The sequence below is a fragment of the Syngnathus scovelli genome, chromosome 7 (assembly GCF_024217435.2).
Source record: "Syngnathus scovelli strain Florida chromosome 7, RoL_Ssco_1.2, whole genome shotgun sequence".
NCBI lineage: Eukaryota > Metazoa > Chordata > Actinopteri > Syngnathiformes > Syngnathidae > Syngnathus > Syngnathus scovelli.
The window spans coordinates 5189668-5201882 of NC_090853.1; the positions used below are offsets into that span (position 1 = coordinate 5189668).

Sequence of the window (12215 nt, forward strand, 5' to 3'; positions counted from 1 at the left end):
TTGCTTTGGACCTTTCGATAACATCAACTACAAAAAAAATAAAATCAACAAGCCGTCTATTAAAGCTAGAAAAGCAAAAAAAGTAAATTAACAAGCAAAACTGGATTGAATAAGCAAGGTTAGTTTCACTCGCTTCAGGCCCACAATTGTCACCTTGAGACAATTACTGGCGAGTCAAAGGCATACGGCCGTGTTATTAATTATTATTTTGGGGCGAGAAGAATTTTCAAAGTAAATTGTGCAAGCAGCCGATAGCGATAGAAACAAAGTCAGGGACAGATGCCATCTTTGCAATTATGAAAACAAGAGACGGATCAAATAATAGCTTGCGCGTCCCTCGGGGTCGCTTTCTATGTCACATGCCCTTTGCATCTGGAACGTTATCAAACATTAAGACAAAAACTTGTAATTAACCTTTTTAATCTTCTTAACTGAAAGCCCAGATGACTTGTTCACACATGACATTGACTTGCATGTGTGGCATTCATACAAAAATCGCCTCAAAAATCTTCAAATGGAACAGATGAGCCACTTGTTACTCACTCTGCTTTTCCCATGCTTCCAGAAATACTTTTTTTGCCTGATTCCCACATCGCATCTGTTGCGGTTGTCTCTCATGCCTGCAGTTTGGTTATGAAACAAAGATTCTCCTCTTTGATTCTGTATGTTGTTTTCTGTGTATTCGCCCCAATGCAAACCATCGGCTAAATCAATTATTCAGTTTGCTTTTGGTGATCCAGTCAAGAGGCTCACTGTCTATTGTATACAAATAGTATTAGGGGTCTATTTCTCAGAGGCTCTCGAGCTTTTATTGGTTACCTTTCTTGAGTTTTTCCACATAGAGTGGTGCTTTGAGATATGATACAATAAATAATTAAAAAAAAATATATATATATTTTCCAATTAAAATTATAGAATGCCAGTCATTTGTTGCAGACTCAAATTTTATTTCATTTTTTGGGCCACATTTTTTGCTCAATCTCAGCTCTTCAGTATTGCAGTAATATTCTTTCCAGAGGATAAAGAATATAGACCTGGGAGTACATTCGACCACCACTTATTCAACGGTCGGCAGAGAATTCGCATATTCACGTTTTTTTTTTTCTAACTTATTTTTAATACGTAGGCTCAGTTGAATTTCAAGCCTCGACTTTGAATCGTGGTCCACTGCACTCTCGATTGGTTGCCATTGAGTCCCAGCACGACAACTAAATGGGTGCATTGAAGTAGGATTGATCCCGTTTCAACTATTTGAATCACTACAGGACCTAGTTGGTTGTAACGTTTCAAATCTGGTTTGTTGCCCTTGAGCTAGCCACCAAAGTCGCTGTCTGCCATATGAATGCTATCCATTTGCTTCCAGCATGGTAATGGGGAAAATTAATTTCCTGTGGGGATTAATTATATAATTGTAATCATCAAAACTGATCTCGCCTCGTTTAAAGTCATAAAAGTCCTCCCTTGGAGTAACAAAGACCCGCCAAAATACGCACGGATAGAGAGGAGGCATCATGATAACGATCTAGCATTTTTCCTCAAGGCTAATTATCAATTACCATGCAGACTAGTGTGAGAATAAGTCAACTAATGACGGTGAAAATCTTTGTGTGTGACATTTCAGACTGTAGAATACATTTCCAACATCCTTGCTGAAATACGGGGTGCGCCGGGGGACTCGCTAATATCTACGTCCTTCCAAAAAGTTGCTAATGTACACTGATTTCATTATATCGTGCTTAAAGCTCATTAGTGATGAAGTGACCCACATCCAAGTATTCACTACGCTAAGAGTGTGGCAATGAGTGGCTCTTTAGTAGCCACCACACTTGAATTTTTTTCGGGTCTGTTCCGTGTTCTCAAAGCCGGCAATAAACAGATGAAGGATTTTAAAGAGGTCAGTTAATAGAGGATATTAAGGGTTGAGAGCTCGCCCCGGCGTGGTGGAGCCTGCAAATGCGTTCGGCCGCCTGATGACATGCAACTTCCATCGATGAAGATAGACTTCTCGCCCGTAGGTAGCGTATCAACAATCCGATCACGAGCTCGAGGTTTTCATTGGAACATCAATCCACGAGTCTGTCCCGTATAATCGTGCGAGTTGGTAGAGCGTGAAACCGCGGCCGGCGGTGAATGTTAAATTCATCGATCGCAACACCTGCATACAGAGGTGGATTTGGACGTTCCAATGCAAACCGTTGAAAACGGAGTGACTGCCTTGGGCGAGTGAAACTGGTAAGGTTGAACCTCTAAGGTCAAGTACAATTTGCTTTGTGATGCCAGTTTTCTTCCATTTTGGTTACCCCCCCAAAAAATCATGAAATTACGGCAAACTTTGTCTCCAGAAAAACACTGAATACAATAATCGAATAATTCTTGGTAGCTATCCAAGACATCTTGTACAAATATTTTACGAGCCTTTCAACCTGTTTTGCTGAATACACGCAACACTTATCACACCGGCTTAACCGCTTTTGCAGTTAGGTCATCAGTTAGTCTTCTCGTGTCTTCTCTGGACATCTCTGAATATAAATCATCCCGCATGCAAATTACTCACCGAGCACAGGGCAGCAATGCGAATCCAATTGAAGAGAGAGACAATGAGTCCCATTAGACAAGAATTATTCATTATGTCAACCTCACTTTCAAACAAGACTCACACAGTCAGAAAGGATAACAGTGTCAATGACTGCAGAAATCAAACCCGTCACCCCCCCCATGAGACAATCTGTCTGCCGAAAATCACAATAAATTACTTTTACAACAAAGTGGAATGAACTGCTGGGGTTGCTCACGATTGCGAATATCATAAGCGGCGTGCTTTGTGCTCACAGTCGGAGCCACATGAAATCTAAATGTACTCCGGATGACAAAACCCACGGGAGATGGCCCAAATATTTATGTGTCTCAAAATGTCCAATTGTAACTTGCTGTATACAGGCACACTATTTCTTCTGTGTGTCACCATGTTACTATAATTGTGCATGCTTGAACTTGTCTCAGGCGACAAAACACTTCATGTCCCCTGGAAATTCTGCACAAAAAAGAACTGGGGTGATAATCCCTGTTACACCCAACAGAAGGTGGAAATAGAAACACAGGTGGCAAAGAACAACTCAGTTGATACATTTTAAGAAGACCGACTAATCCAAATCTCATAAAGCACAAAGTTTAAATCATCCGTTCATCCCTCCAAAGATAGAGACAGACATTGTGGCAAACACTACTGAAAAAGAAAAAACACAAATATATGTAGAAAAGCAGCATTGCGAGGAAGCCAAGGAAAACTAAGCTCTAATTGAAACAGGAAGAAAAGGAGAGATTTAGATATTTCAATAGAGCAAAAACATTTAAAGTTGGGCAACTTTCCAAATGATCAAAGTTGACAATTCTTGGTTTGATAATATACCGTGAGCTTTGTTTATATCACTGCTAATTATGCATTGTCATGACTTCTATTTAACCTTTATTTTTATTTCATTGTTTGTTTGACTGAGCTTGTGAAATCAGAATTTTCCCATGTCAAGTCAAGTCAAGTCAAGTTTATTTGTATAGCCCTAAATCACAGACCATGAGTTTTAGTTTATAGCTGGTGTTTCAGGGAATTTTTTTTTTGCAAACACAAATTTTATAAAAACTGTCACATGATCCCCCTCAACATTACTGCCTGCTCAAATATAGATCCAACCCTGTGAAAAAACAAGGTAATACGAGACATTGGGTAACACGAGACATCTCCTGTATCGAGCCAACCGAACATAATTGTGGTCGCGTGGTTTGGCAGTTGTGCTGTAAGCATTTTGGGGCTATAGAAAATCTTATCTAGTACGCGCCACCAAAAGCCTGGGGCTGGCCCCAACAGTGCCTTACTGGAAAAGCAACTCGCGTCTTCCAGAAAACAATACATAAGATGTTGTAATGTAAAATAACTGTAAATTACATATGTCCCGTGTCAGTCATTCTCAAAACAAGGGAAACCAGTTTGACAAATGTTTAGTAAGAGAACAACCCGGCACATGTTTCCAGTCGACACTTGAAAATGAAAGTGTTTGCTTTCATAGACAAAGAAAAGCTTTGCACTTCTTTGACATCAAGTAGACACCAGGAAATGATTCATCTTCATTTTTGTCTCCATTGAAAGAGAGCAGTTAGCATTCAGATGTGTGCCCAGAAAATCCACAGCATCCAATTTATCTCAGAGAGACAATGGCACACGGAGTAAGAGTTTTGTTTAAATTCCAATGAAAGACTTATGCCAAGAGAAGTATCCTGAATTAATTTAATTGTTGTTTAGAATACTTTTATTTTTCTTTCCTCAGGTATCTGGGAATGGTGGACCCATGTGCAGGGATGCAATGAAGCAGGGAATGGCTTCAATCAAAATGGTTTGAATTGAATTAAGATGGGAAAAAAAAACTGGTCATGGCAAAACTAAAAAAAAACAAGAGAATAAAATCAAAATCAGAGACATCACTGTGGAATAACATCCTGCTCTTGCTACTTAAATGTTGTTAGTTACCTGAATGTTGTGAGTCACTTAAATGTTGTACAGAGGCTGAGATCAACTGGAGTCAAATTCCCTGTTTGGCATGCACAAGGACTCAACAAAGAGCTAACAGAAAGGAGGGAACTAAATACCAACAAACTGACAATGAGGAATACCTGGACAAGACAAGAAGGAAGGAGCTGATTGGAAGACACAAGGGGCGGGGCTAACAAGAACAGGTGGGAGAAATGACCTAATGATGAATACAAAGACAGAGAAACCAAGGAAATCACAATACAAACAAAACAAAGTCCAAAATAAAACCAAACAAACATTATATGCCCTTAAAATTTAGACCGACTTAGGTTTTTAACTCGACTTAGGGATTTAACTCAGCATTTTTAAGGTGTATTATTTTTTTAAATTAACAGATAAATTGAACGTCTAAGTTTTGTGGATAGTGGCCTTACTTGAAAGAGGGAAAACTGGGAAGACTTGCATCAGGTTATATTACAGATTTACCAATGGACCACAAACGTAATAAATGATTTCCTCTAAATCTCCCTTGTTCTGTTCCCACGTTGTCAAGGAAACAACAGTTAACCTAATAATGTACACTACTCACTTGTTTGCCTTTGGAGTTCAAATTGTTCAGAGATGAGTGGGGGAAAAAAAATCTATAATACGTTGTCGGGAGCCATGTACGCTATTAGATACTTCAGTGGGAACACTTTCGCACCACAATTTTAGAAACCATCAATGCTATAGAAATATGCAATATAAGTTCAGAATGAATATTTATCTAATACCATGTCCAGAAGATCCTGTAACGTTTATCTTCACTGCAATGAAAAATATTGTTTTGTGAGTTTGACAGAATTGTAAAAAAAAAAAATCAATAAATAACACCAAACACATCAAGATGTGTCCCAGTGTCCCACTTTTGAATACCATTGTGTAAATATATGCTGATATGTGAGGGACCTGAAAAGTATATCTGCAGTGTCGGTCCAAAACCGGTTTTGTAACATTCACTGCAAACTCGCAAACCGGTTTTCAAGACAAGGTTTCTCCCACATATCAACAGTCGACTCAGTCTGCATTTCAGACACGCACTTGATTTTGGATCCATGCGATGCTTTTCGTACACATCCATGGGCGACGCCGATCGACGGGACAATGAGGAATAACCCTGTTAACGATTGGGATTAGAAAGCGAGGGCCTTCACGGAGTTTGCGTAAAGTGGAGGACAACACTCATGGAATGTCTGGACGCGGCTCCTGGACCCTTCAGGAGCTTTGAAAAGAACGACTTTGAGACGGACTGGACTAAAGTGGCAGAAGGCAAATTTGGACAAGTCTATCAAGTCAAGATCAAGCTTTGGCGGGAGGTTTGCGCCCTTAAAGTCTTTGACACAATCGTGGGTACAAATAACCATTGCAGGTGGGTAGCTACAAGAGACTTCATATTTATATTCTTTACTGTATTGTACCACCATGCCTTCTTTTTCCAGAAAACTAAAGGAGGATGCGTCCAACATAGCAAAAGTTAAATTCAAGTACCTGGTGTCGGTCTATGGATTCTGCATTGACATGCCTGCCATTGTTATGGAGTACATGAGTCATGGATCCTTGACTACCCTCCTGAATAGTCACAATCTGATGTGGCCCAAGAAGTTCCAAATCATTCACGAAGCTTCCATGGGCATGAACTTCCTCCACAGCCTGCAACCCCCATTACTCCATCTCAACTTGAAACCATCCAATATACTAATAGATGACCATCTTCATGTCAAGGTCAGTGTCTCGGTACGATTTATTTGAAAGTGGAACGATTCGGTTCGATTCTGTCGGATTACGATTGGAGTCGATATGGTACGGTAGGGTACGAATTTCTCGTTGTCATTTTACCGAATGAATGAATTGGTCAGGAGGAATACTGTAGGCATCTTCTTCAAAGATATCTCTTTCCCCAAAAACTTTTGCATCTTAATTTATTTAATTTGGAACGATTTGATTCGTTTTGAATCCATCTTTTGAATCAAAACCGATTTTCTGATTCAGATCATTTTGCTGTTTTTTTTTTTAGATTTCAGACTTTGGTCTTATCCATTGTGAAGAAGGAACAGACAACAAGTTGTTTATGGAGCATTTGATTGCAAGAGGGAATCTCAGCTACATACCTCCTGAGATTTTCACTCACTCCTGTGAACTTCCTGGATTTTCCTTCGATGCGTACAGGTGACTTAAATCACACGGGAAATTCTCCAACATTGTACAGCACTCCCCTTTGTTGCAGACTACAAGTAATTTCATATTTCAATGTGATGTAGCCTAATTGACCTCATGTGGGATTCAGGTTGTACTACATGCAAATCAAATGAAAATGGTAATTTAAAACTCCATTTTCTCTCACTCTTTTCATCGACAGCTTTGGAATAGTAATCTGGGAGATTCTGACACAACAGAAGCCATACGCAGGTAGGAATAAATTCAGCTCATACGCTGTGTAAAAAAATAAACAAACGATCGGGACAAGCAAACAAAACAAGAATAATAAGTAGAACTTGCTTTCGCGTTATTGGGATCACATAATTTGAAAACAACAACAAACCATTCGATCAATGCCTATGCTGTTACGACTGGCCGGTGCATTCCATTGCATATGGATTATTCGTATCAAAGAAGGCAGCATTTCTCATAAACGTGTAAATTGGATTCTCCGTCAACAAAGGCAACAAATACTGTAAATCCCATTTGGAAATGGTCCTGCCTTCAACCATCACACAATTGTATTCTTAAGAGCTTTAAGTTAGTATGGACATGCATGACCAATTACTTTTCCACCGTCTTGGCTGACATCTATTTTGTGGCTACAGGGTGCAGCATGACCACCGTGCTCTTAAATGTGTCACATGGCAGGAGACCCTGCGTGGAGATCATGCCTGAGCAGAGGCCACGTGAGTGTGATCAGATGATCAGCATCATGAAGCAGTGCTGGGATCAGGAACAAGAAAAGAGGCCACCGTTCTCAGGTATATAACTTTTTTTTTTTCCCAGCAGTTTTATGCCAGCCTTGAATGGGTACTTTTTAAGCAAGAGAACGTTTTACACTGGTAAAATGATGTTTGCTGCAATCTATCCAATCTCATTCACAACTCGTGAAAAGGCCAGACAGTCAATTGACACCCGCATAAAAGGTACAGACTAGTCCGTCCACATACAACATTTAGATACACCAGCTTATTCATTAAGTGTGTATGAAACAGACCTGCACATATTATTGTAATTGTGGCTAACCCGACATTTGCTAACTATTGAGCACTTGCTGTGCTTCGAGAATATGTGTAGGAGGATACATTAGACAAAAGTTTCCGGCTAATTCAGCGGACACATCTGTAGAAACTGCACACTCAGCAAAAACTGGTTGAACATTTTTTTAAAAAGACATTCGTGGTAACTGTCCAGAAAATTTCTGATTTTGGTTGAAAAGCAAAAGACATTTTCATATCGTTGAAAAAAAAACCCATCTTGGTCAAAAAGTGAAAGGTGAAAAGACGTCATTGTTGTTGGAAAGACGTCTTTAAAAAGACCCATTTATCAATTATCTATTTTTTGGAACCCATTTATCAACTGTTATTTTGGTATTAAATTTCAACATCTATTTCCGCACTAAATAAAGTCCAAGACGGACGGACCGGATTTAGTCGAAAATCCAAACCTCTGGTGCTGAAGGGTGTTTCAAATTTTCATAATTGTAAAGCCTCATTTCATATCCTTATGGGGTGTTTTATTGAATCTTTAGAAAATAAATGTTTCAGTATCCATGCATGGCATTCAAAAAGAATTTTACAGGTTTGTGCAAGCCACCCGTAAAATGTATTTGTACTACCAGCAGTCAGTTTCTAATCTGTGACAAAAGACTGAGAAGCGCTAATAACCTGCAATTGGCTCCATCAACGCCGATTTGTCATGTGTTTAATTGTTTTTTTTCAAGGCAAAGTTGTTTTTTGTCACTGCGTGTTACGCATGAGTGACATGAGGGGGCTTTTAAAAGGAGATCAGACGATACATCTAGCACAACTTTGTTCAAACAAGCTCTTATACCTCACAAAATCATGTTTATTCATGAACGGTAGCTAATAACATAGCGATGATGAGATTCCACTAGCAAATGCATAATCAGTTTTAACTAGGCAAATTCATGCCGATACTTGACTGCTGTTGTTTTCTTGCAGAAACTGTGAGGAAAACAGAGGCCCTAAGTGACGTCTTGAAGATCCCCGGACCAATCGATTTCCTCCGCAGCAGTGAAAATGGACACAGTTTGGAATTTCCCAGCACCTATGAAGTTAATTCAGTTTGATAAGTGTAAACACAAAAGAGGTCACACTGTCTAGTACAGTGTTTTCAACCTTTATTGAGCAAAGGCGCCTATTTTTCGTTAGGAACATCTAATCTCACAAAACTGAAACATCACAAAGTAGTCATATTAGAATGATGATAATTGGTTTTAATTTACTCACAAATTGGTATCCAGTAATTTCTCGAGAATAAGATGCATTTAAAGATTATACGATTGCCAGTCAAAAGCAGATTTTCTTTTGTACTGTTGATTTGCTGGTATTCATGATTAGAGATTGAAGTTATAAAATCTTATAAAATCAGAATAGTTAAGAAATACCTGAGTTAAGAATCCGCATTTGGGTAATTTGAACGATGCATTTTTAAGAATCGATCCAATCCTTTAATTTAACGAGTAGCGTCTATGCAAATTTTTTTTCTAATATTTTCTTTTCATTGTCATTTTCCTCTTAGATTGCTTCGCCTCACTTTCCCAACCTTCCTACAGGTAAACACAGAAAAACAAATAATGGATCCTCAGCCAGGAATGTTGTTGGTTGACCTTGACCCAGAAATTAAATTCCGTGTACCCAACATTCCGCTCCTACTACATTCTTAAAGTTTGTTTCCCTTCCAAAGTTTACATAGTGGACGACATACTTGACTTGACTTGACTTGACTTGACTTGACTTGACTTGACTTGACTTGACTTGACTTGACTTGAAGGGCATCATACTCTTGTAACCACAACGCCCTTTGCTCTCATTTGACAGAAGAACAATGCGGCAAGGACAACGTGCTCTCGTTCCTCTTTGAGAAGGATTTCGGTAGTTTCCGATCGTCTGTGAAGCGTGAGCACGTGAGCACGCAATTTAGCGGCAAAAAGAGTCTCCTGCACTACACGGTGGCCAGCGGGGATGCCAAGAGCGTGGAGCACGTCTTGAGTCTGGGCGCTGAAGTTGATTGTGTCATGGCCAAAGGCTACACACCATTGATTGTAGCCGTCCTCAACAGGTCTGTACTGCATCGGTATACAACATTGGTTAAAGAATAACATTGTTTGGAAAAGGTCAGGCATGTAGCAAGGGGATGGGATGAGCGGTCAGTTTTGTCAGTAAATAACAAAATCTGGAAAAAACAAGGTCACTTGTAACCTTTTGATGTAGACGTGCGTTCTCGCAGGTCCAGCTGTCTCCGTGCGATGTGGAAATATTAACTTGAATTGACGCCAAGACTGAAAAGCAATTACAGTGAATCTGTAATCGTATCTCACTGTGTCTGATATTTGGGATGGGCGTAATAGCAGTTCATCAACTTGTGGTGGCAGTTTTTTTTTTTTTTTTCGAGTTGTTAAGTAACTGAGGTTGCTTTGAGGGATTGCCCGGCATTGTCTGGTAGCAGATGGTGTGAAATGCGCAGTCAGGTAGGACAAGGCAAGTCTTTGCACGCGCATTTACGAGTTGGGCGGAAAAAAAAAGTTAATTTATGTGTGGGTTGGGAACTTTTATTGGATCCCCAGTAAATTAATTGCGATCAATATCAATCAATCATCAATATCATTTGGAAAAATGTGTTGACAGACCGTCAACTGGACTTCGACTGATCAACATCAATGATATTTACTCAGTTTACTTATGTTTTGCATTGTGAAAGTTAATTAACTCAAAGTCTTAAATATTCATTTCTGCAGGTTTCACGATATCATCTCTCTGCTGCTGGAACATGGCGCCGATCCCAATCAGGGAGACGATGACCAGTGGACGGGCGTCCATTTCGCGGCTCAGAACGGCGACGACAAGGCCGTCCGTCAACTGTTGGACCGCAAGGCGACGGCGGATCCCCGTGAAAAATCCGGCTGGACTCCCCTGCACTTGGCCTGCCAGAACGGCCACGAAACGGTCGTCCGCCTACTGCTGACGCGGCTTTCCGTCAAGGCGATCGGGGAGCGGGAGGACGTGGAGAACAGGACGCCGCTTCACCTGGCTGCCACTTACGGTCACATCAATATAACCAAACTGCTCCTCTCCCAGGGAGCCGATCTCAACGCTACTGACAGCTCCCTGTCCACTCCTCTTCACTTGTCAGCCAAGGCGGGCCATAACAGAATCGTACGGCAGTTGGTGAAGGACGGCGCCGTGGTTGATAGCGCGGACAAAACAGGACACACTCCGCTTCACCTGGCAGCTCTCAATGGCCACAGAGGCATATGCAGGCAACTCCTAACCAACGGGGCCAGCCCGGAAACCAGGACCCACCAGGGCTGGACCGCCATGCACTTAGCCGTCATAAAGCGGCACGAAGCCACCATGACGGACCTGAAAAATTCGGGTGCTAGCGTCAACGCTCCTGGTGAGAACGATTGGACTCCTCTGCACCTGGCCTGCCACCAGAGCGAGGTCGAAATGGTGGCCAAACTCCTCGCCGCCCACGCCGACCCGAATGTGAGCGAGAAGAGTGAGCAGTGGACGCCGTTGCACGTCGCCTGCGGCAGTCTTAGCTTCCCCAGCGTCCTGCATTTGATTTCTCATCGTGCAGATGTGAACGCTACTAGCGCAGCGCAAGCTACGCCGTTACACATTGCCGCTCAGCACGGCCACTCGCCCATTGTGAAGGCGCTACTGCTCAACGGCGCCAACAGAACTCAACGAGACTCCTCGGGAGCGACACCTCTCGATGTGGCAAAGAGGCACGGAAAATGTGAAATAGTCCAGTTACTGGAAAATTGACATCTATTTTTCATTTGATCTTTTCATTGACTTGTTGATATACTTTGACTTTTTTTTGTTGATATACTTTAATATTTTGAGCAGTCCCCGTATTCGTACTCACAGATTGTATATGTATATTTTTTTTATCCTCTGCAAAGCACTAATATTTCTTCAAATAGAAATGGCCTCCACTCCAAACCTTATTTTGTCATTTTATTTATTTTTTAAACTAATTGTTTTCACTTAAACAATATATCATATATTGTAAATGAAGACCCCGATAGTTAATTAAACATTATAAGCCTCAAAATGATTAAAACAATATATTCAGTCCAGTCTCTTCATTATTTGTGCCACTTTGAATCTTTTCAATGAACTTTTCTAATTAAAAGTGCACCAATGGATTGTGACAAGGTAAAAAATAGTGCTGCGAGCTAACTCCAATGATTAAGTCCATCCCTGCAGACGGAGCAAAGCAGATCTCAGCATACGCGCTACTCCTTTACCACAGTGACATCTTATTAAATTAAAATGAAATGCATGAAGTCTGGATCTGTTGACTCACATGTTCCATTTCATTTTTTTTGAACACTTAAGCAGCCCCTAGAGACTCAGACACAACGGCGAAGGATTGTGAGTGAGGCGGTGTAAAATAAATACTTGATGAGGGAAGACTTTAT

The 12215-nt window shown here is 40.7% G+C and overlaps 2 protein-coding genes across 2 annotated transcripts in view; one reads left to right on the forward strand and one right to left on the reverse strand.

Moving 5' to 3' along the window:
• drd2a (dopamine receptor D2a) overlaps positions 1–12215 on the reverse strand; it is a 74644-nt gene that overhangs the window by 21416 nt on the left and 41013 nt on the right. The window lies entirely within an intron of this gene.
• Positions 5547–11865, forward strand: ankk1 (ankyrin repeat and kinase domain containing 1). The gene is made up of 9 exons (XM_049726946.2): positions 5547–5927; positions 5998–6280; positions 6573–6724; positions 6915–6964; positions 7363–7518; positions 8722–8834; positions 9302–9335; positions 9601–9841; positions 10518–11865. Exons 1-9 carry the CDS (start codon positions 5743–5745, stop codon positions 11551–11553), a joined length of 2250 nt encoding a protein of 749 aa, XP_049582903.1. The 5' UTR covers positions 5547–5742; the 3' UTR covers positions 11554–11865.